This window comes from Cavia porcellus, unplaced genomic scaffold (genome assembly GCF_034190915.1).
Source record: "Cavia porcellus strain 051 isolate PalLab524CR breed Dunkin Hartley unplaced genomic scaffold, mCavPor4.1 scaffold_12, whole genome shotgun sequence".
NCBI classification, from domain to species: domain Eukaryota; kingdom Metazoa; phylum Chordata; class Mammalia; order Rodentia; family Caviidae; genus Cavia; species Cavia porcellus.
In genome coordinates, this window is record NW_026947495.1 from 62,200,778 (window position 1) to 62,222,608 (window position 21,831).

The 21,831-nt window shown below is 45.6% G+C and overlaps 1 protein-coding gene across 1 annotated transcript; it reads right to left on the minus strand.

Moving 5' to 3' along the window:
- Nucleotides 1-360: 360 nt before the first annotated feature.
- Chrna1 (cholinergic receptor nicotinic alpha 1 subunit) lies at nucleotides 361-15,413 on the minus strand. The gene is made up of 9 exons (XM_003478585.4): nucleotides 15,246-15,413; nucleotides 9,698-9,843; nucleotides 9,547-9,591; nucleotides 8,211-8,320; nucleotides 5,334-5,529; nucleotides 4,622-4,859; nucleotides 2,358-2,581; nucleotides 1,099-1,338; nucleotides 361-718 (listed from the first exon to the last, which is right to left on the minus strand). The coding sequence occupies exons 1-9, from the start codon at nucleotides 15,286-15,288 to the stop codon at nucleotides 587-589; spliced, it is 1,374 nt and encodes a 457-aa protein (XP_003478633.1). The 5' UTR covers nucleotides 15,289-15,413; the 3' UTR covers nucleotides 361-586.
- Nucleotides 15,414-21,831: the final 6,418 nt, after the last annotated feature.

Here is a 21,831-nt window from a genome sequence, read left to right on the forward strand (position 1 = left end):
GCACACTCAGCCCTCACAAGGCTCTGGGGTCCATCCCCAGCGACCTCCTCAAAAAAAAAAAAATAACCTTAGAAAATGTTCCCTATGTCCCAGTTTCTAGAGATTTCCTTTAAACATGAGCTTCTGATGTTGTCTGTATTTTGGTGGCCATTATGTAGTTACTTTACTTTCTTTTTACTGTTTCTTATCTTCCTCAAGCAAATACTTTATCTTTTTGGGCCTTGTAGGTGGGCTTTCCTAGTAGGTACAAAACAGGCTGTTCCGCAAAGGACACTGCTTTAGCAATTAGCAACAATGGTGCAACAGAAACCTTGGTTATCTGGGCAGAACTGTCCCAGACCACTGGGAAGAGAACATGTCTTTTAAAGATCCAATTTCATTTACTAAAGGGGTTTACTCTCCAGAGAAACACAGCAGGATGGAAGAAAAAAACAAGAGAACACTTCGAGACTATAACCTTAGGGAAACAGATCATCATCATTCATGATAAATACAGAAAATGGAGAGTCTGTAAAGGAGAGTGCGTCCCAGCAGGCAGATCCTCTTTTCTTCCTTGGTCTGCTCTGCCTGGTCCTGGGCCACCTGCTCATCCTTGCTGGTTTAATTCAATGAGGCGGCCTGCAAACACAGCCAGGGTCCCGATGAGACAGACCAGCATGAAGACTCCGAGGAGAATGTGGTCCATCACCATCGCCACGTATTTCCACTCCTCGGCTGCCTGGTGGGGGGGAGAGTGTTAGACACAGTTCCCAGAGGTGGCCGTAGGACTATCGTGTTCATGCTATGCATCCTCTGTGGCCCTTCCATTGTGATCTTTAGTTTTTATGATATTATTCCCATCATGGGCCAGGGCTTTAGCTCAGCAGCACAAGTGCCTGCCTGGCAAGCGTGAAGTTGTGAGTTTGATCATTGGTACAAAAAAAAAATATTCCCATCATGATCAGTTGCTAGGGTGGCCTAGAGGTGGTCACTAAGGCACATGTACGGTCAGTGGCTGGGACCTGAAAGCTGAACTATCTGACAAGCTAAACCCTCCCATCTGGGCTCCTGTGTTTGATTATCGAAACCCAGAAGTGCGATTTCGAGCTAAGCACTTACGTTATTGGATTCCTGGTCTGACTTCATGGTCTCTGCGATGTATTTGACACCTTCAATGGCACTTTTCACCTCGGGGTGCTTGATCAGCGGGGAGTGGAAGCCCATGGGAGGAGGTCCTGGCTTCCCAGAAATGTCAGAAATATCAATGTCTTCTGTGAAGATCTTTTTTTCTTGTTTGTCTCTGGATGGTCTTTTCATCGTGGAGAAAAACATTATATTTGGGATTGTGTCAATAAAAACCTAACCAAAAAAAAAAAAAAAATCCATGAATGAGCTTATCATCACCACAGACAAGCATCAAACTGTCTTTGATTATCATTGTGATGCTGGCAAGTTAGCCTGCATCTCTGGGCCTCAGCCTCTTTGTCCTTAACAGAAAAGAACTGTACTAGACATTCTCAGATTCCTTCATACACACCCTGCGGCCCGTCAAATTACCGAGGGCAGGTGATGCTGCTGTAATGTGAGCCGTTCGCCACCAGGGGGAGCGACCTCACAAGACATCAACGGAAAGCTCCTAGCAATGACTTCTCAGGAATTTGTGATTAAATAAAGGATCCCTCTGCCTCAAATACAGTCACAAAACACCTGCACTGTTCTCCTGTGTTCCTTGTGCATGAAGAAAATGCAGTAAAGGCATTTCCAGGAGCCATCTAACAGTCCTTGCAGAGATAGTTAATCGTGAGAAAGAACATTTCCAATAGCAATGTAGTATTTGCCTGCCATGTGTGAGGCCTTAGGTTTATTCCCCGATCCCCAGCACCACCAAAATAAATAAATAGAAGGAAGGAAAGGGGGACATATTTCATGTTTGAAATGTTAACTCTTTTTGAGTCAACAGCGTGAATATTTGAGACCATATTCCTCACTGAAATTCACTTTCTGACATTCTGTACTCCCTCCTCCACCTCTAGCCTTTATTATTTCCTACTGATACCAGCAGAAACAAAAGCCTGTCTCTTCATAAACTGGAAGACACACAGAAATCTTGACAATGTCACAGCACAAAATTCATCTCTGAAGATATTCTTCAAGCCGGAATTTGAGGTGGGCTTTATTAATTCTGTTTCCTACTCTTTTCCTGGGAAGGCTGTATAAGTTATCCCTAGAAAGAAGCCACGGAAATTTCCTTCCCCCAACTCCTCTGAGGCCCAGGAAGGACTCCTAGTTCCTCGGCACACCCCATGCCCTCTGGAGCTCCACAGGCTGTGTCTAAGGGAAAACCCGGGGGTCCTCACCGCGGTGAGGTCAGCACTCACCTTCCGCACCCACTCGGGCATGACGTGGGTGCTGGGGGAGCGGTGATGGGTGTTGATGACGATGACGGTGATGATGATGGATGCTATGACGAACACCATGGTGAAGAGCATGTATTTCCCAATCAAGGGCACAGCGCTGGAGGTGGAAGGGATCAGCTCCACGATGACCAGAAGGAACACGGTCAAGGACAGTAAGACAGAGATGCTCAGCGTCATCTTCTCTCCTGGAGAGATGAAAACAAGAAGCCCAAGAGCTCACCCGTTTAAGTGTTGAAATCCTAAACCCCAGGACCTCAGAATGTGACAGAAGTTGTAAACAGAGCCTGTAAAGATGTCATTAAGGTAAAACAAGTCGGGGGTCTCTATCCAATATGACTGGTGTCCCCATAAGAGGAAATGGGAACACAGACATGCACGGGACAGACCGTCTGCAAGCCAAGGTCAGAAGAAACCAGCCCTTGATCTCAGCTTCCAGCCTCCAGCAAGTGTGAGAAAATAAACTTCTTTGTTTAAGCCACCCAGACTGTGCTACTTTATTAGGGCAGCCCTTCAAGCCTGTTCACTACTAAAACCATGACTGACTGGCATGTTCTCAAAATATTACCCTGAAGACTCTTTCTGCAGAACTTCCTGCATGACCTCCGCACTTTACTCACGACCGCGGTGGCAAGCATCTCTATTAGAGACAGCCAGCCACTTCATCTCATGGCCTAGCGTTTTGCTTTTTGGCGGAACTCAGTGAGCCCTGTGAGCTCTGGGTTGGCAAGCTAGACCCTTCTGCAGCAGAATGCATAATACTTTGCGAAGGTCAACCAGCCTGGTCCACTTGTTCTGCAGCAGGACGCTGGGCATCTGGGAGAATTCATGCATTTCTCTCAGTATGGGTGCAAAACTGCAGGACCAAAACCAAGGACAAAATTTGGGGGGCAAAGGGGATGTCCCTTGGCATGCTGAGTAATCTTCTGATCGCTCTGCTCCTTCTCCACTTTTATCTAGGAGAGAATTTGCCTTCTCACTTACTCCTTGCTTTGTTTTGTTTTCGTATTAAGGGACCAGGAATCCCTGCCACCCCTTTTTCTTCAGACCCTGATGCTCAGGGGTCCTGGCTAGGCGAGCAAGGTTGAGCAAGATTGGTTGGGGCTGAAGGGTACTGGGGTGTCTTTCTGGAGTTTGACTACTTAGGATGCAGCAGAGAATCCTGGGAGGTCACTGTCCTTGGTCCAGTCTTGCTGCTGGTGTTCCGGGAAGCCTTGTGTTGTCCCACTTTCCGGAGTGTTCACATAGCATTTACATAGTGTGGTGTACTATATGTGATCTAGAGAGGATGGGCGTGGGCCATAGCAAATACTACACTATGTGATATACGCGACTTGAGCACACGCAGGTTGTGGTATCCAGAGAGGTCCTGGGACCAATCCCCCACAGGACCAGGGGTGACTGTAAATGCAGGATGCACAGCAGATGCAAACAAGAAATTGTCAGGTCTGACCTGGAGGGCGGGAAGCCCTCAACATGCTCTTCCTACCACAAAACACATGCTCAATGCACATTTTTTGAATGATTCATGTTTTCCTTGTTGGAAAGTTGGCTATAAACCCTGGTGGCTTTTTAACATCATTTTGATAAAATGTCTACCTGTCATGAATTTGCAGACTTTTGGCACCTTCTTTTCCCCCTACTTGTCTGCCATAAACTGTTTATGAGTAGGGACCTGCGGGCGGGCATATGGGTCCCCTTCCCCCTTCCCGCTGGATTATTGATGTTTGATGCAATTATACCACAGGTGTGATTCTGCGGTAAGAGGTAAGTAAGTTGTCCAGGATAACATGTGAGGAAGAGCTGCCACTAGGGAAGCATGGTCTCATGGGTACAGACACCGCCATCTGGAAAACAGATAGCAGAAGCTCTTTTCTGCAGTGAGTGAAGACGCAAGGCCCGGATGTGACTTCACGGGGGAGGCACACAGAGAGAGTCTGCTCATGTGACGCATGCAGCACGTCTCTGGGCACACAGTTGGTGCAGAGCATGCAAATATTAGTGGCTAATTGCTTTGAACTGGACTGAGCTAGAGGTGTCCATGTTCAGGGTCTGCTCCGAATGTCTGTCCACCTGTGAGCTGCACCCACATCACATTCAGCCCCCCACACGGCCACTAAGAGAGTTTCCCTCTGTGATGCTGACGGGGTCCATGTGCCTCTGGTTGCTAGCACACGATTATTTCTGGCTCACCCTAAAATAGCAGCAGACATGACAAGTGCACCCACCTGAGTCCGTGGGCAGGTAGAACACCAGGCTGGTTAAGAAAGAGAAGAGCAGGCAGGGGATGATGACATTGACAATGAAGTAGAGGGGCAGGCGCTGCATGACAAAGTGGTAGGTGATGTCCAGATAGGGGGTGTTGGGGCAGCAGGAATAGAAAACCCAGTGCTTCCAGCCGCGGGCCTCCTTGATCACCCACTCCCCGCTCTCCATGAAGTTGCTCAGGTCTGGCTGGTCGCTTTCCTGAGGATGAAATGAGGTGAAATCCCAGCTGAGTCATGCAAGGTTTTATAATCAACAGCAACAAGACAACAGTCTCCACCCCAGCGACTCACAGGTTGGAAGGGACTCTGGGACACTGCTGATTTGGGGGTCTCAGGTTCCTTTTGTATTGCACGAAGGAGTTTGGACTACTGAGAGTCTTCATTTTGCTCTATATTTGAGTCATCTTGGAGCATTAAAACATATTGGCACCCTAGTCCCACCCCAGATAGATCAAATCAGAATTCTTGAGGCAGTGCTGAGCATGGAAAATTCATTTAAGTTCCCAGTTTGTCATGTGTACCGCATAAAGAGCCTTCCACACACACTGAGAATCATCAAACCAGGTGATTTCCAGATTCTAACGCACTAAGAGCTGATGACTATCTGGTAACAGAACTGGGTAGCCAAATAACACGTTCCCTGAAAGCAGCTCATCATGCAGCCACCACTCACCGGGTTGATGACCACCACAGAGCCATCATAGGTCCACGTGCCCAGCTTCATGCTGCAGTTCTGCTCATCAAAGGGAAAGTGGGTGACAATGATCTCACAGTAGCTTTTAAAGATGGCTGGAGGTGTCCACGTGATGTGGCCCGTGTGATCCAGGAGTACTTTGGTGAACTTGACGATGGCGAAGTCACCATCTGCACTGCAAACAAGGGAAGAGAGGAAAATGGCTCCAAGTGCCCGAGGAGCCTTCCCTCTCCACAGAGACGTTAACAAGACCTGAGCTGTGAATTACTCAGGTGCTAAGTTAGAAGCTTTCTTTCGGTTAGTGTTTTTGAATCTCGAGCAATGTTTCCCAAATTTGCCTTGTACTAAGAATTGCTGGGGTGCTTGTTAAAAGCGGAGACTCCTAAGTGTTGTCTAAGCCCCAAGTCAGAGCATCTATGGAGGAAAGTGGGACTTTACAGGTTTCAAGAAATAGCAGGTAAAAGGGTCCACTGCCCTCTTGCTTTTCATTCCCAATACCAATGGTATTTGTGTGCTGTATTTTTTTTGGTGGTAGGGGGGAGTACTAGGAATTGAACTCAGAGCCTCACACTCGCCAGGTAGGTGCTAGACCCTGGAGCTAAATCCCCAGCCTCCTGGTGGTAATTTGTAATGTTACCCTTTCCCAACATGCTTTGAGACTTAGCTGGAAAAATTTAGAATTTTGAAATAAAAACACTGCAGGGGGTGGCTGAAGCTGGACAGCAATGGATTGTGTGGGGGTAAAGCAAGGCTAGCCCTGAGAACACTAGAGCTAGAAGTGAACCAAGTAAAACAAGGTGTTCCAGCTCCCACAAAGTGAGGTGCTCAGCTGAGCCATACAAAGTTGCAAAACAGAGGAGTTGAAATTGACATCAGTCTCCCCAGTGTATAAATAAATGCCCCGCACTGCTTGAGCAGTGCCTTTCCTCCCATCAAGAAAGAAGGCTCCACCTGACCTCAGCTTTCATCTCTTTATTTTCTCATCCTCTCACACTTCATCCCCCAGGAACTTTGAGAGCTGTGCTGGGTGCAGTGAAACACCTTCAGTGGTTCATTACTGTAACAAACAGGCTATGGAAGGGGCCCTTTCACCTTTAAGAACAATTTAGAACTCAGAGGGGTGGGGCCTCACACTCAGGTGTCTCCAAGTGAGGAAGCATACAGGTGAGACTGGGAAACAGATAGGAACCCCCATGCCAGCCGCCTGTGCTGCCCATGCAGGAAAGAGGCCCACTGTCCCAGATATTTGGATATTTGCTCAGGAGATACAAATCAAGATTTCTTTGCTTAAATATTTCTGGGGTGGGGGAGGGTAAATGCTGGAGATCATGTTCAAGGCAAGTGCTCTATCACTAAGCCACATCCCAACCTGAAAACTTGCAAAATTTTAAGTGTTGGACTTTCCAGTCCAGATTTTAATATGTTATTTCCTGATTTTCCAATGCTGGCAATAATATCTTAATTTTTTTTAAAAGTACTAATGAGCTGCTCCTGCAGATCTTATTCAGTGGGCAGTTTACTCTCCTGCAAACAACCTGTATCCAGGGACTTTGCAAAAAGCAGCACAGTAGGTAGGATAGGTAGCAAAGGCTGGGGTTGCAGCTTGGTGGTGGCCAAGTGCATGCCTGGTACACAGCTGGCACTGGGTTCTGTTCCAGCACCACAAAAGAAAAAAAATTAAGAACAATACACATTGAATCTGTAGGTGGGGATTTCCTGAGGGATTTCAGGGGCAAAATGGCATATATTGTTCCCTCCTATCATAAATCTGGAGATTTTTCTTCCTCTTGATTTTTTTCTTAGGACTGAAGGGAGGCTCTTTGGAACATTATAGGCATTGGGCGCTTCCAAAAGCCCAGGAGAGCAAAAGGCCAGAGGATGGTCTAAGTCTCTCCCTAGGAACAGCAAAAGTGGGGTTCTCTACCCATCGAGGTGTTCTGAGTGAGCCAGTCATAGGACCAGACTTCAATTCCTTGCCCCAGTTTTTTTTACTGAAAGAGGAATGTAATGCAGACACTGTTTTATCAACATATTTGCCCCAACAGATATACCACTGATTGGTTGATTTGACTCCTGGGAGTCTAACTGGCCAATATATAGTAGAAAATCAAAGCTGGGGCGTAGGGGTGGCTCAGTGGGAGAGCACTTGCCTTCCATGCACAAGGTCCTGGCTTCACTCCCCAGCACCACCACCCTCCCCCACCCCGGAAAACAAAGAAGAAGCTGGGGAGGCCACTGTCCAGGGTTTGTCTCCATTGCTGCCCCACCCCCTGTTGCTGGGAGGTGCAGCTCACTCCCCGAACATGTTGTGTGATGTCAGGCCATAAATCCTCTAGGCTGGCGACAGCCCTTCTGCCTGGGAAGGGTGCTGTCTGAAATGAACCTTCCCTGACAAATGAAGGGCATATGATAATGAATGTGTCATTAAACCAAAGTGTCTGGAATCACATTAGAATTTCACAACATGCAGTCTGTCACGGGGCCCAGTGCTGGGCGACGGAGGCATCCGAGGCCATCCGTGTCGGGGTGGCATTCAGGATGTGATGAGTAGCACCCTCCTCCCAAGGGCAGACCTGTTTAGTAGCCAGGACATTTGATTCCAAGGACCCGGGGATAGGAAGTTTGGGCGCCTCGGCTAATGCCACACATCCCTCAGGAGCTCTCGGGATCAAATGTCCCCCTCCCACAGCCCTGATTCCATTTGGCTCCATAATTGCTTCTATTCATAACACAAGCACCATATGGCCCCCTAGCCTGTCCGCGTGGCTCTGGGTTTTAAGGGTTATTTAATGTTAACAGTGCCACCCCTCACTGAGTGCCCCCGCAGGCAGATCCCTACCTGTCCCTTTTGCTTACTTGTTATACAGAACCAGGTCCGGCCGCCAGATCTTTTCTGAGGGGATGTGGATTTTTTTCACACCGCCATAGTCCTCTGGATTCCATTTTAGGTTGTGATCCACCCATTGCTAGAAATAAAGACACTTAGCCAATTAAAAAGACAAAAGCATTTTTAAAAAAAAAATCTAGGATGATCAAGAGCCCTGGTGGGCCTGGTTAAGTCGGAGAGTATGAGAAATCGTGCTTTGGTAAGACAGATTTTGCCCAGAATTCAGCCTTCACTTTAGTAAACAGTAACAACAAACTTAGCAGCCTTCACCAGATACTGTACTGAGCTCCTGAGTCCCTCAGTTCTCACAGCAGCTCCATGGGATGAGGGATTAATGACTCCACTTTACAGATGAAACAAAGGGACCACTGGGTCACAGGACTGGGAGGTGGCAGGTCCACCAGGCCACACTGCCACCCTCACAGGAGGTGGACAACCTTAGTATGAATATTTTCTTCAAGCAGTACTGTCATTTAAAAATTATTTATTTTCCTTTATTATAAAAATAATATATGCCTATTGTAGTAAATTTGGAAAAAGTATGGGTTGAGTAGTGGTCCCCTGGAGTTTGTATGCAGAAGTGCTGACCCCAGTACTTCAGAATGTGACATCTCTTGCAGAAAGGATCTTTCCAGAGGAATTACGTTAAAATGCAGTCAGTAAGGCAGGCTCTAGTCCCTAACTGTCCTTGCAGAAGGGAGCACTTAGACATGCGTATACTTCGCACACAAGGAGAATGCCACGTGAGCATGAGAACAGCCATCCACCCAGCCCAGGAGAAAGTTCTGGAACAGACTGTGCTCATAGACCTCAGAAGGAACTGATACTGCCAAACCCTTGGCTTTGGACTGCCAGCTTCCAGAACCAAGAGATGATAACTTTCTGTTGTTTAAGCCTCCTGGTTTGTGGTACTTTGTTATGGCAGCCCCAGCAAAATAATACACACAGGAAAAATCCAAAGTAAAGCCCCGAAACAAACAGGATCTGTACCCCAGTACAGTGTCTGCTGTTAACATTTTGGTATTTATAGTTGTTATTTGCATGAGTCCCTCTGGGCCCAGGTTTAATTTCAGGGTGAATAGAAACAACGTCAAAAGATTGTGATGGCCCAGGCCTGTAATCCCTGCACTCTGGGAGGATGAAGCAGGATGACTGGAGTTTGAACCCACTTGGGTGACTTAGAAACCTCTCTCAAAAAGTATTTTTAAAAGGGGATGGGAATGTAGCTCAGTGCAAGGATCCTGGGTTCAATCACCAGTATACAAAAAAAAAAAAAAAAGCAATTACAATATCTCGTTGAATTACCTGTTTCAGACGAACATTGGTTGTCACAATTTGATTTACTTCATCCTGAAAAAAGAGGAGATTGCATCTTCAGGAGGTGGAACAGAGAGCCCAAGGGGGCTGTGCTGGGGTGTGAGGGCTGGGTGTTGAGGGGTCCCCAAGTGCTGCTCACCACGTTGATGAGCTGGATGAGCTGCAGGCCCACGGTGACCTCCACTGCGTCGCGATGGTCCTCCACTGGCCGAACCACACTGCTGTAGTTGCTAAACAGCTTTGCCACCAGTCGGGTCTCATGTTCGGAGCCCAGGACAAGGCCAGCTGGACAGCAAGTGACACATCCTCTGTCAGATTCTGCATCCCACTCTGCCTCCCTCACAGGAGGAACCGAGGTGGAACCACCTTAGGGAAGGCACACGAGGCCTCGGTCGCAGGGCTCAGGAGCACAGCTTTTACTGTTTTAAGTTCCTTTCCCGGAACAGTTGCTGGTCCCTTCCTAGCCACAGTGGGGGCTTGGCTTTTAGACAGGTGGATTCCTTACAACAGGCCCTGGCTGAATCAAATTTGCCAGGGAAACACACACACACACGCATACATACATGCACAAATGAGCGTGGAAAGTCAGTGTCAGTATTACAGTGTGGCCATAGGTGATGAAGTCTTGGATGGGCTGGCCTCAGAGCTCATGACACTGCGAAGAGTTGGAACTGGGTGCTGGCTTGCATGCCCTGGAGTGGCCATATTTGACAAAATGGAAAGTGACAAGTGCTGGTGAAGTTGTGGAGAGAGACTGAGCTCTCAGGTCTGTTGCTGGTGGGAATGTAACAAGGCTGCTTCTCTGCAAGTTAAGCAGTTACCACGCAGCCCGGCCATCCCACTCCTGGTGCGCATCCGACAGAATAACGGCATATTTGCAACACACAAAAGAAAGAAGTAAGTGTCCGTCAACAGATAAGGGGATGAACAAATTGTGGTATATCAAGACACTGGAATATTATTTGACTACAAAAAGGAATGGAATACTGACCCATGCCATAGCATGGACAAACCTTGAAAACATTTTAATAATTGAAAACCTAAACAGAAAGGGCACATATTGTATGATTCCATGTATGAGAGTTCCGGAGTAGGTAAACCTACAGAGATTGAAAGATTATTGGATTAGTGGTTGCTAGATCCTGGGTGGGGGAACAACTACTTAATATGTTCAGAGTTTCCTTTCTGAAAAACCGAAAAAAATTCGGGAACCCAGTGGTGATAGTAGTTATTTAACATGGTAAATGTACTCATTGCTATGAATGGTATACCTCAAAATGGTAACTTTTATGTAATTTTAACACAATTTTTAAAAAAGCTGCTGGTCAATCAATGTCTCAGTTAAACTGTTTAAATAGAATGAAAGCCCTGTACTTTGCAGACCTGGGCTCAGGGCTCCTATTTAGACCATGAGCAATTGCAGGGACCCTTCTGTATCCTCCTTTTTGGACAAAGTGTGGTTCCCCGGAGCACAGCCTTCCCTGTCCAGCCTGGGGTGGGGCTCTCCCAGCTCAGGGAGGTGGGCCACTTGTCCAAGGTCATGTGGCTGGCAAGGCAAAACCCCGACTGGAATCCTGTCATTCAGAACTGTGCCCCTGCACCAACTCTACTGTTACGAGTGTGGCACCGGCTCTCCTGGAGCCTACAACTGTGTGTGCCTTTATCCCTGCAGAAAATGTGTCCTGAATTCCAACAGGTGCCTTCTGAGGCTCTTTTGTAACTCAAGCTGTAGCACACACACTATCAGAGGAAGTAGACATGCGGCTCATCTGCCCTGATGCATGCAACCTAACCCCGGGCAGCAGCAGAGGCTGTGACTTCTCCACGGGCTAACAAAACTCCAAAGGTTAACGAATGAGTTCCTGTCCCTTTTTGCCCAGTAGCATTAACTGATTATCTCTAAGACAGGTTATCATTTTTCTCAATCATTTTTCTCCTTCAGTCCTAAGTTTGTGGGACTGAAGGAGAAACAAAATATTATAAACAAAATATTGTGTAAAAAGTAATTATCTTTTTTCTAATTTTTATTAGTCAATTAAGATAATTGTCAACACAATACAACTTGCATGCCAGATACTTTTATTTCTTTTTTCTTGTGTGACAGAGAGAGACAGACAGACAGACAGACAGACTGATAAACAGACGGGGGATTGAACTCAAGGTCTTTGTGTTATTTTTTATTTTGAGTCAGGGTTTTGCTAACTTGCCCATGCTGGGCTGGAACTCATGATCTTCCTTCTTCTGCCTCAGGGTGCTGGAATTACAGGTCTGTTATGGTTCCCTTGCCAGTTAGAGAGGGGATGACACTGCTCCTTAAAGATAGCTATACCAGTTGTAGTCAGACTTCTGAAGCTTTCAGCATAGTTTATCTTTGTTTTACCCTCGTGTGATGGTTTGGTCTAAGAAGCTCCTCTGGTAGCTCCTGTCTTCCCAGTGGGGTTTTGGATGGGGAGGGCCCTGGCTTCATGTACCCATTACTGAGTTCAGAGTTGAATGTGCTCTGATCGGGAGGTGGGCCTTGCTGAAGGGAGTGGTCCTGGGGCTGCCCTGGGGACTGTAAGTCATCCTCTTCCCCCTTCCTCTGGGCTTTTCCCTGTCTCTCTCCTCTTTAGCCACCAGAAGATGATCTGGTTTACTCCACCTCATGTTTTTTGCCAAGATGTTCCGCCCCACCACAGCCCTAAGAGCCATGAAACCAAATTACCATGGACTAATCTCCAAAACTGTGAGCCAAAATAAACCTTCCCTCTTTAAATTGCATTTCCCAAGAATTTACACACAGCAATGAAAAGCTGATGAACACAGACTCTGTTAGGAAACCCCTGACCTCTCTCAACTTCCCATTTGTAGTTTCCCAAGTTTTCTGAAATAGAAAGTTTCCAAGGAGACTAAAGGTGCCCAACCACGCAGAGCTTTCACAGAGCACCTCCCCGAGCCACCTTCATTCAGGGACCTTTCAAGGGAGTGTGTTATTAAAGACCCAGTGCTGGGGGTGCCCCGCTGAGCCCCCGGACCATGGCCATCCTGCACCTATGCCACCATGGGGACTGGGACCCGGGGATGATCACTGAGTGCCCTGACTGTTCTGACACTGACCTGGGCTGTGAATTTTGAAGACTGTTTATTCCCATTTGATAGAAGGAACATACTATAAAGCAATGAGTGGAGCAGACAGTCAGAAGTATGTCACAGAAAATCTATCAGAAAACTGTCTGGCAAAGCTATCGTCCAGATTGTCAATAATGTAGTGACATTTAACCCCCACTCAGCCAACGACAAGATGTGTTGTTCCTCCCGTAAGGAATTTCTAAATAGGTCTCCTTTTCTTTCCCTTTTTTTCTCTTTCAGTCCTAGGGGATTGAACCCAAGAAAACTGTGGCACTGGGCTCCATCTCCAACCATTTTTTTTAAAGCAGGGTCTTGTTAGTTTGGCCTGGCGGGAGCTGAATATGCAGTCCTCACGTCTTAGCCTTCCTGAGTGCCAGAAGTACAGGTGTGCACCACCATACCCAGATCAGATTGGTTTCATTGGTCCAGGCCAAGAGGACAGAAAATTTACAGGACTGGAAGGAAATTCTATGATTTCCTTTACAACTGTAATATGGTTTGGAGAGTCGGACCAGTTCTTTATGCAGCATAGTATATTTAACTTTCATTAAAAGGCCAGGTAAAAATAAACAGACAAATAAATCACTCCAAAGTTCCTCCTTTTTGCAAATTATACTGGCAGTCTTTATTCAGATGCTAACATTGTTCATTCATCAAATACTTGTTGAGTGTTTGCTGTATGTAAATTTTGTTTTAGGAGCTTAGAGATATGGGAAGGTGAACTGGCATGAATCCTGTCTCTATCTACCCTCATGGGGATTTTCATTTGTGATTTACATAAGTAACTGCGAACTAGTTGGAAAGTAACATGCAGTGAAGTACTTAGACTCTGGAGGCGGAAGAGAGGAAAAGCTTGGAAAGAAAAGTGCTATAGAAATAGAACTGAGAAGGTCATGTGTTAAGCTAGCACAGGAAAATGTGTACTTGAAATGAAGGAGAATTTTGCCCATGAAGAGCTCATTCTTAGTAGGAGAATTCAACCACAATTTCAAAATGTGCTTTTTATATCATACTGGTTCAGTCTATATTTTTATATAGGAAAGAGCCCCTTGGGTTGGGGGAAAAAGGAAATTGGAAATGTTAATAGCCACCTTAGGTAATTCTTACCTCAATCTGATGCTGTATCTCTTGCTACTTTGGCAGGTTCAGGCTTTCAAATGATGCATGTAACAAACCAAATCTCCAAATGATCACAATCCGAAATTTATAAACGAAGTGATTTGGGCAGGTCATTTCGTATCTTTCCAAAAATTCCTTACAATCAAACACTGAGCAGGTTGGGCTGCCCCATCTGGATCTAAACTCCTGTGAGCCAGCCATGGGAATCAATAGCAACACACCCAAAATACATATCACATACTTCTTTTAATAGCTAAACATGCATTTTTTAGAGGTCTTTGGTATCCTAAGAGACCTCTTAACTATTTTTATAGACACATATAACTAAAGAATTTTCACTGAGCATGGAGCTTGCAAACACATGTAGGGACACATGTGTGTGCACACAAGTGTGTACCAGACCAGCTTTGGTTGGATTGAGTCCAAATCCCACAGGATATAACTTATCTGACTTTGGCCTATTTCCCTCAACTTTATTACTGAAAAAAATTTAATAATGCAACTCTTCCCCTCTTGCCCAGAAGGCCTGTGTTGTTAGAGCAGTATTAGAGAAGAGAAATCACAGGGTGTTGGGCACCTTGCCTCTCGGCTGGGATGATATCACCAGTTTTTCAGGAGGCAATCAGCAAGCATCTCCTCTTTCCCTCTACCAAAAATCTGAGATTCAGGATAGGGTTTCAGTGGCTACATTGTGACACATTCCAGAATGGAGTGCGGGCAGGATAAAGGCTGTGCAAGGTTCTATAGTTTCAATTCAAGCCCAATCCTACATAGAGTAACATCCTTTTAAAAGGAAGTAGGCAGGTATGCAATGGGATGGACTGTTTTCTTTTTTTTTTTTTTTTTTGGTACTGGGGATTGAACTCACGACCTGGCGCTTGCCAGGCAGGCACTTATGCCACTGAGCTAAACCTCCAGCCCCTTGGACTTTATTTTTTTAACTTCAGAAGTTTAAAAATAATTTTTACAAATTATTTCATCTCCGTGGAGCTTAGTTACAGTTATTAGCTGGTTTCTCTTCCTACACTTGTAGCTGTCAATCAATCCTCTTCATTTTTCGAACTCTTCTAGAGCAGCAAAAGCCTTGCTAACTCAGTAACTTGTATTGTAAATTCCTGTGCCGTATCTCTCTGGTTGTTCAGGTTTGAGAGAAGCCCAGGATGCTGACAAGGTCCCTCAATGGTCCAGATTCCACAAGTGACCTCAAGGTGACGCCAGGCACGGACAGAACTGAAGGTCTACCTTGTGGCCTTTGACCAGGCAGCTCCCATGTAAAATGGGTAACACAATCTAGAAATCTTTGTTCAAAACCCAGTCAATAAGTTTGATTCCCGATTGCAAAACAAAACAAAAAACAAACAAAATCAAGCCAATATCAGGAAGAAACCGGCAGAGAGTCTGCCTGCCATTCTGAATTCCCATCAAAGAAATAAAGACTATAGTGTGGGGGCCACACTTACCAGAGCAGAGGCCGAAGAGCAGGAGGAAGGGCCGGGCCTCCATGGGCTGCGGGTGCTGGTGGGGCCCCGGAGTGGTGTGGCAGCCTGTGTGGCTCCCTGGTGCTGTCTGGCTGGACTCTGGGCTGCTAGACGGATGTGGGAAGCAAGCCGAGCCAGCGGGGCTATTGTTTTACACCACCTGTTAGCGGCTGTGACAGCTGAGCTGTCCTCCCCCTGAGCCCAGGAAGCTCCTTGGGCCTGTGCTGACCCAGGTCGGCCTCGCTCTGCAGTGCTTTGACCATGAGTGTGAGCTGGCTTAGATTTTGAATGCATCACAAACCAGGGTTTTTGGTTTTGTTTTCGTTTCGCTTTTGTAGTGTTGGGGATCAAACTCAGGGACTTATAGCTTCAATATGCTATCTACCCCTCAGGTCCAACTGTAGTTCCCCGAGCAATTCTTAATGAAAAGACCTACACGAAGGAATGTTTAAAGCCAGGCATGTGGTGCACGCCTGTAATCCCAGCACACCAGGAGGCTGAGGCAGGAGGATTGCAAATTCCCGCTCAGCTTAGATGATTTAGTGAGATTCTATCTCAAAGGAAGGGGAAAGAAAGGTGGGGGCTGGGGATGTGGCTCAAAGCAAAGGTTGTAAGTTCAATCCTTAGTAGTGCAAAAAAAAAAAAAATTCTTTGAGCGGTGAGCAGCCCTCACACCTCTGTGTAAACCAGAGCCACGCGGACACGTGTTGATCCAGTTAGGCCTTTTGATCCGAGTAGACATCAGCTGTGTGCATAATCCTCCTAGGTCACACAAGTGTACAGTCTCCAGACAGGCAGATGCATTTCCCCTGCTCCGGGTGAACCAAGCGCCTGGAGTTCCATGGCTGCGTGGGTCTGAAAAGATGTGGTTGGTGTTGATTCTGCTACTGGAGGCTCCTCCATATTTGAGTGCACTTGGCTTTTAACACAGGCAGCGTCTTCCATAAAACCGGTTTCAGTGGCCCTGGGGTAGCTGTTCCAAGCCCTGGCCCTGTATCAGCCAGCGCGCATCCCACAGGAGCCGTTAGCCGGGGCAAACTGCCAACCCCGGGTGCTGTTACTCAGCGGACAGGAATCCTGGGAAGGTTCCGCGGAGGCTGCAATCGTTCCCGGTTCCTGCTTCCTTCCGCCCGTTCGCTGCCTACTCTCACGTGGGGAGGTCAGGAGCAAAGTGGTTCAGCTTTTCAAATCCTTTGTTTAAAAAATTCCTGAAAACCAGCAGTTCATAATTGCTCATTCTGAGAAGTGTTTTGGCCAAACTGCACTGCGTGGCAGGGCTGTGGTAGGTTTGTAAAGTGGCTATGTAAAGGTCCCCCTGCTTCTTCCCTGCCTCCTTCCCAGGCTGAATGAGGTGAGAGGATCTCTCACCTCCAGCCTAAGGACAGGCGCCCAGCAGATTGCCCTGTGCCGGTGGATCCAAACCACTAGGTACAGAAGGCCGGGCAGAGTAGCAGAGAAGGTTGTAAGCTCACATGTATATCCTTGCCTTTTAGATTGCAGATCAGCTAATTGTTCACTAAAAGCATTGTTTCTCTGCCTTCCAGAGCATAATAGCAGTGTGCCAGCTAGCCAGGAAATACTGATCCCGTGCCCACCCCTGCTGGCCTGTTTCATCTATGTGGGACTGTGTGACCCAGCTCTGCTCCATGAGACATGGAGAGAAATTCTCTCAGACCACCAGCCTCAGACCAGAGCTCATCCACTCCCTGCTTGCCTTTGGGCTGGCTGAAATGGACAGGACTCCAGGGCCACCTTGGAAATCCTGTTTTGAAGATGGCTGAACATGGGACATCCTGCATCCTTAAGTGATTGCGTGGAGGAGGCACCCCAGGACCCCAGCACTGTTTCATAAGTGACAGCAGAATTTTTTGCATGAAACCATTGAAATTCTGGCTTTATTGCTACAGCAGCAGCTAGTGCTATGCTTAATATAAAAATTAAGGCCTTGTACATTGGTGGGGCCCTATGATCTGAAACCCAGATTATGTATCACTGGGAAGGGGAAAGGAAAAGAAAAAACAAAGAGAAAATAAGGAAATAATGAAAACAAAGCTTTTGTAAATAAGGATGGTAAGGGGAGTGGAAGGGAGAGGAAGGGAATGGGACAAAAGGAGTCAAGATACATGACGTATCTAAGCCACCTTATCTTTGACAAAGATGCCAAACACATTCACTGGAAGAAAGACAGACATAAACTGGCTCTACACATGCCAAAGATTAAAATTGGACTCATATCTTTCACCATGCACTAAACTATTTGGAATGGGTCAAAGATCTAAATATTAAAACAGAAACACTAAATCTGCTGGAAGATAGGATAGATAAAACTCTTGAAGACACTTGATATAGGGGAATGAAATTCCCGGTTTAATATGTCTGGTACGAGATCATGTTCACTAAAATCAAAGAATGAGATTTAGGAACAATGGAGGTTAAGAACAGAATATATTTATTGAGAGAAAGAAAGCTTCTGTCTGAGAGACAGAGGAGGTCCCGAGCAGGTTGCCGGGGACTCCGTCCTTTCTTGGGACTTTTATAGAATAAAATCATGAGGTTAAATGGGTCAAATGTGGGGAAAAATAGGAATTTGCAAGGTGGGCATAAGGCGGGACAGAACTGTGGCCAACCAATAAGAGTAATTCTCAGGTAAAATTGATTAAATTAGGAGCAAATGGGACAGCGAGTCACTCAGTAAGCGGGCATGCTTAACAGAGGTGACTCTTCCTGTAGGGGCTGGGATGGTGACTCCTGACTTCCTCAGGGTGATGGAGAACTATTTGGATTGTGGATCCTTAGGATGTGGCTGTATTTGCTTTGCCTTTTGTCTTGAGATCTGGCCCACAGCAGGAGGTGATTGTCTTCCAAGGCTGCACGTATCTGATCTTCTGCTCTGGCTCCTTTGAGGGCCCAGCCCTGTCTGACTGCCTATATTTCTAACTAGCTCAGCTGCCTATAACAATATGAGAGATGCAAATTAAAACAACACTGAGATTCCACCTCACCCCTGAAAGAATGGCTATTTTCAAGAAATCAACGAATAACAAATGCTGCAGGGGCTGTGGGGGAAAAGGAACCCTTCTCCACTGTTGGTGGGAGTGTAAACTGGTGCAACCCACTGTGGAAATCAGTGTGGGGATTCCTCAGAAACTTAGGATTAGAGGCCCCATTTGCCCTATTTATTCTCCCTCTGGGTATCTTCTCAGAAGAATTTAAAAACATCATACCACAGCGATATATGTGTACCCATGTTTATAGCAGCACAATGTATAGTAGCTAGGTCTTGGAAGCACAATGTATAGTAGCTAGGTCTTGGAAGCAATCTAAATGTACATCAACAAGAAAGAATAAAAAAGATGTGGTATTTTAATACAATGGAGCACTACTCAGCCATAAAGAAGGATAAACTTGAGACCTTTATAGGCAAATGGATACAACTAGAGACCATACATATAAGTGAAATAAATCAGACTCACATGTATAAACATCATATTATCTCCTTAGTGTGAAAAGCTGAAATAATATATATTATATATACTTATATAAAGAATATTAAGATAGTTATAATACTAGTTTCTCTTAGTTCATTAAAAAGAAAGGTTTGTACTAATATTATTTAGACAATTGCAGATATCTTGTACTCTGAGTATCTAATTTAAAAATAACAATACTGAATTATTAACCATTGTTACCCTCTAATTATCATACTTTGAGATTATTTTCTCTTTAAAATAAAATTTTAAAAAATGATATATAATATACAGGGACAAATTCTCTATGATGAATGTTATCATTATGTATATCTAATATATCAATAAACTCAAATTTTTTTAAGATAAAATGTATAGTAATGCAGGAGAAGGCAAGTAAATTAATATAGGAGACTGAAAAGTCTATAGTAGTCTATAGTAGTGAATTATTTAATAAAATATTTTCCTCAACAAGCTGAAAAATATATGTATATGTATATAAAAATAGGTAAGGTGGTTATACTACTGACTTCTCTGAGTTGGCTGAAGGGAACGACTTGTGCTGGTATTGTTCAGTCAGTTGAAGGCAATGTCTTGTGCTCTGGGTGAATGATACGGGGATGACAATGTGCAATGTATGCACCATTCTTACCCCGAATGATGTGCTTTGAAATTTTATTGTAGTTTTTTTCTTTCTTTTTTTATGTTTGAATAAAGTGAATTTGAAAAATAAATAAATAAAATATTGCCCTCAATTACTTGGTGAGCAGAGAGGCTTTGGGGGAGAAAAGGTGACAGACAGAGTTGGTGCTCACTGGCTTTTATTCATTTACTTGGCAAGTTAGTATGAAGAGTTGAATGACAAGGAATTGAATGAACCTTGGAGCCACTGCTCTAAGCCCAAAGAGTAACTGATAGCATAGGAACAGCAGCATGGGCAACAGAAGCCCATTGAAAACATTTCATAAATAGGTAGTTTCCCACCAGCAAAGACCAGGTTGTACAGCTTTCCTCCCACCAAGCCTGGTTTCTTTACATGGTGTCACAATAGCATCTATTTGTGCAAAAGAGAGAGGCATAGAACTTAGGGCACAAAACAATAAGTCAGTCTAACAAAGACCTCCACGCACACGGCCACACATGGAGCTCTGGAAACAAAGGTGTGAGATACTTACAATGCACGTGACGGCATCCTGTGACAAAGTTCATAAACCCAGACTGCAAAAACTCTTGGATGCCCAAACATGCACCGGCAGAACACAGGTCACAAAATCTGCAGTTTCCCAAGTTGGGTGCCGCCCCTCACGCAGTTCAGATGTGGTGGTGGAGGAAAAAGATGAGAGAAGACCCTCCCGGGGAGGAAGCTAGGGCCCACGAGGGCAGCGTGCACCCCAGGACACACACTTTCAAATCAGAGAGTCTGTTGCAGCCCCTCCTGGTGCGCGCTGGTCGTCTGGGTGCTGTGCTCTGAGAACAGCGCTGAGTGCCCACACCTGCAGCTCTCTCCCACCTAGTGAATTTCTTTTCCTGGCTGTAGGAATCTAAGAGGCAAGCAAGATGTGCACAAGTGTGTTCCTGCCTCCAGACAGAGCCCTCTACAAGTGTCCCCACACGGAGACCCTGCTTTCCTCCCCTCCTTTCTCAGATGGAGACAGAATTTCTCCCACTTCCTGGGCTGACTGTGATGTTAGCAGTGATTTTCCCATATTTCCACCATCTTACTTAATCTTATCTCTAGGTGAACAGCTGAAACTATAGATTAGAAATAAAAATAGAATAAAACTACTATTTTCCTCAGGAGTGAGGCTGTTTTTGCATTTCAAATTGCATTATTTTGAATGTAATTAATTGAATGCATTAATTGAATTTCAGATGAAATTCAGATTGCATCTGAAAAACAGATGATCACAAAGAAACATGTGTAGCATTGTCATGATAGCCAGAAACATCCACGCTCAGTGATTTAGTTTTATGCCCTTTCTGGCCCTTTCAATGCATTCATTAAAACTTCATTTGTTTTGGTTTTATTGTATTTCAAGTACTTTTCCAAGTATTTGGGACACATCAGTAAACAAAAAAATGGCTTCTAACTGAAGTCAGATGGACAAAAATGTGTGTGTGTGTGTGTGTGTGTGTGTGTGTGTGTGTGAAAAATAAGTTATTTTGTATCTTTATTTATTTATTTGGTACCGGGGATCAAACTCACCACCTTGTGCTTGCCAGGCAGGCGCCTACACCACTGCGCTAAATCCCCAACCCCCAGTTGTTTTGTATCTTATCAGGTGAAAACGCTATGGAAGCACACAGAAAGTTGTGTGGGGCAAAGGGAATTGGGACAGCTGGGAGGTTACAATTTCAACCCCTGTAGGAAGAGCAGGCTTCACTAACACTGGACATTTGAGCAATGACTCGAAGCAGGAGGTGCAGCTGTGTGTCAGATGTACGTTCAGATGGACTGAACCCACAGATGGTCCCTGGGGGAAGTGGCTGGAGCAGATGGGAAGACTGCTGGGAGAAGAGGTCAGAGAGCCACCAGGAAAGGGGACGCAGACTGAGAGGAGCCCTGGGAGTGAGGAGCCCAGACTACGATAGTGTCCAGAGGGGTGCGGGACAGGTTAGGAGCTACTGCGGTAATTCAGGTGGATTGGTCTAGTCATCAGACTTGGGAAATCTTTTTTGACATGAGGCTAACAGGATTTCCTGAAGGATGATGGAGAATCCAAGAAAAGAAGTGTATTCCAGATGATTTGCAGCATTTTGGTTTGAGTGTATTGGGCATTAGGGAAGATTTAGGTGCAACAAGTGGACTGAAGAAGCCTGGATGGAGCAGATTTAAAGGGACAACAGCGGGAGTTCGAGAGCAGCATGACAAGTTTGAGATGCCCATTAGGAATCTCAGTGGGAGCTGGATTTATGAATCATAAATTTAGAGGACTTAGGTTAGATGAGATGGTGTTTAAAGCTGCAATGGGAAAAGGTCAAATGAGTGTAGGCAGAAGAAGGAAGGAACTTAAAAATTAGTTTGGAAGAGGTGATGCCGCAAAGAAGCCTGGGAAGGAGGCAGGAGTTCTTCGGAGGGTGGTTCTGGGAGCTACGGAGGA

What these genes read in the sequence shown, in the direction of transcription:
- Chrna1 (XM_003478585.4), bottom strand. Translation starts at nt 15,288, where the DNA reads ATGGAGGCCCGGCCCTTCCTCCTGCTCTTCGGCCTCTGCTCTG. An exon ending in CCAATGTTCGTCTGAAACAG is followed by an intron (nt 8,321 to 9,546) that starts GTAATTCAACGA and finishes CTTTATTTCTAG; the next exon opens with CAATGGGTGGATCACAACCT. An exon ending in CAGACCAGGAATCCAATAAC is followed by an intron (nt 719 to 1,098) that starts GTAAGTGCTTAG and finishes CCCCCCCACCAG; the next exon opens with GCAGCCGAGGAGTGGAAATA.